General features: G+C 52.2%; 3 protein-coding genes across 3 annotated transcripts in view; 1 reads left to right on the top strand and 2 right to left on the bottom strand.

The window, feature by feature from the left end:
• Window positions 1–342: 342 nt before the first annotated feature.
• Window positions 343–1,059, bottom strand: H257_05030 (hypothetical protein; the record flags this gene model as incomplete). The annotated part of the gene is made up of 1 exon (XM_009829745.1): window positions 343–1,059. The coding sequence occupies one exon, from the start codon at window positions 1,057–1,059 to the stop codon at window positions 343–345; it is 717 nt and encodes a 238-aa protein (XP_009828047.1).
• Window positions 1,060–1,234: 175 nt separating this feature from the next.
• Window positions 1,235–2,007, top strand: H257_05029 (hypothetical protein). The gene has a single exon (XM_009829744.1). It carries the CDS (start codon window positions 1,275–1,277, stop codon window positions 1,899–1,901), a length of 627 nt encoding a protein of 208 aa, XP_009828046.1. The 5' UTR covers window positions 1,235–1,274; the 3' UTR covers window positions 1,902–2,007.
• Window positions 2,008–2,017: 10 nt separating this feature from the next.
• H257_05028 (hypothetical protein) overlaps window positions 2,018–2,180 on the bottom strand; it is a gene marked incomplete at both ends in the record, with an annotated part of 2,168 nt that continues 2,005 nt past the window's right edge. The window contains one exon of the mRNA XM_009829743.1: window positions 2,018–2,035. Within this exon, the coding sequence (XP_009828045.1) occupies window positions 2,018–2,035 (18 nt within the window). The remainder of the gene's footprint in view (window positions 2,036–2,180) is intronic.

The raw sequence follows: 2,180 nt of genomic DNA, 5'->3' as shown, positions 1-2,180 counted from the left end.
CTAGAACCGGCATCCTTGACGACGATTTGGCGTTGTTTAGTGAGAGGATGTCTGGATTGGTGGTTGACAACCATGACGGTGATATACTTTGATAAATTGTAACTGTGACATTTAATATACTGTGGAATATTGTCAAATGCCACCGTTTCGATTAGTGGGGGAAATCAGTAGTAAACTACTCACATTTCGCACTTGCTAAAAGTCTCTATTAGAGACTTAGTAAAATGACAACCAAATTCTTCGGATTACTTTGAACCATATTTTCAAAAATATTAATCGGGCAAACATTAACGTATAAACCTACTATTGATAGTATCCACACTGCATATAGCTTGAGCTTTGTCACGCCGAATTCGTCACTTTCGCCGCAGCGTCCTTCAGGACCTCCCCCACTTTCGCCGCAGCGCCCTTCAAGGCCTCCCCCACTTTTTCCCCGGCTGGTTTCGATTCCCCCTCGAGCGGCGGCTGTTCTTGTGGCTTGCATATTTTCTCTTGAGTTTGCTCCCCCCCAATGGTTTTCTGTACTTTGGCCTTGGCAAAGGGCGTCATCTTCCATTCTTCGTCGAACTCGTCCTTCGTTGTGCCTTCGGAACAAATCGTGTCCTGCTTTCCCTCATCGTCCTTGCCTGCCTTTTGCCACGTCGTCACCACTTTCTTCCCAGGCAACCGGCGTTCGTGTGTCGCCTTCAACCGCCCGCTGGCATCTTCGTAGCGGCGTCGGATGCTCTGCACGATGCAGCCCTTGTCATCCGCCACGGACGAGCTAGAGTACGAGTAGCTGAACGATTGAGCTTTGTCATCAGCGTTGGTCGACACATCCTTGGTCTCCGGGGAGCCTTGAGCCACAACCGGTAAATCGCGGAAAAAATCGTCTGGCTCGTCGGAAGTCGATGGCGGGATGGCCTCCATGATGCAATAAGTTTGCACGGGCATGTCCACATTTGACAGGGCGTTCAAGTCCATCAACGATTGCTCAAGGCTAGTCAAGGGGTACCAATAGGACGGGTGCACAACGTCCCACATCGTCAGCGGCTGGTAGGCATTCAACATGTTGGTCATGGGCAAGGATTTGCAATGCTTCAGATCGATAGGGCGTCCGAGTGGGACGCGACATTGGACTTGTTGGAATAGCCCGTTTCAACGACTCGATGATTTTCGAGAAGCCCAACGACCTGTTCTCCTTCGCGTTTTTACAACACTTGCAACGTCTGCATCGGTGAACCTCGTGTTGGGTGCCATGTTCTCACTTTCGCATTTGCCGTCTCGACAACATCATGTTTCGCTACTACCAACCAATGTCAACCTGGGACGTTGTGCGCCCTTCCTATTGGTATCCCATGGCGAGCCTCGAGCAGTCCTTGATGGAACTGGACGCGATGGCCGACGAAATGCGGATGGCGTTCCCTTTGCGCTCCTACCGCCTCTTGTCCGCCCCGTCGCTGACTGAAGACGACGACTTTTTCCGCGACCTGCCCGTGGCGACCCGCGATACACAACCGTCCAAGGAAGTGTCTGGCGGAGACGAAGAATCCCGCGCGTTCTCCAACTACTCGTACTCGAGCTCGTCGGTGGTGGACGACAAGGGGCGCCGCGTGCAGAGCATCCGCCGACGCTACGAAGATGCGAACGGGCGGTTGAAGGCGGTCCACGAACGCTTGCTCCCTGGCAAGAAGATGGTGACGACGTGGCGCAAGCAAAACAAGGACGACGAGGGCAGCCAGGAGACCATTTGCTCGCAAGGCGTGTCGAAGGAAGAGTTTGAAGAGGAGTGGAAGAGCACTCCGTTTGCCAAGGCCCAAGAGTCGGCAAAGCCATTGGAAGGGGAGAAGCCCAAGGCCTTGCAAGGCGAGCAGTCGAAGGCCTCGGAAGGCGAGCAATCGAAGCAACAAGTGGCGGCTTAGTCGACTGCTGCTGGTGTGCAATAGTCTGACCCTGTATACGTGAATGTAGGATGAGATAACGATCAGAGGATCCAAGCTCGATATATTTGGTTGTTTTATTGATGCACGCGATTTCGTTAAAAGGAGTAGGAGGCCTGATTGTGATGTCTCTACCGTAAAGGTCTCTTGATTTGACCTAGGTATCGCTTGGTGGTGCCAAGGATGTCCGCAACATGATCACTTTGCGATCAGTGATACTTTTTGGCAAGGTTTTGGTTTACTCCGGCGTAGTTGAAGATA

Source organism: Aphanomyces astaci, assembly GCF_000520075.1.
Source record: "Aphanomyces astaci strain APO3 unplaced genomic scaffold supercont1.9, whole genome shotgun sequence".
NCBI lineage: Eukaryota > Oomycota > Saprolegniomycetes > Saprolegniales > Verrucalvaceae > Aphanomyces > Aphanomyces astaci.
This window is presented reverse-complemented; position numbering and strand designations above follow the sequence as displayed.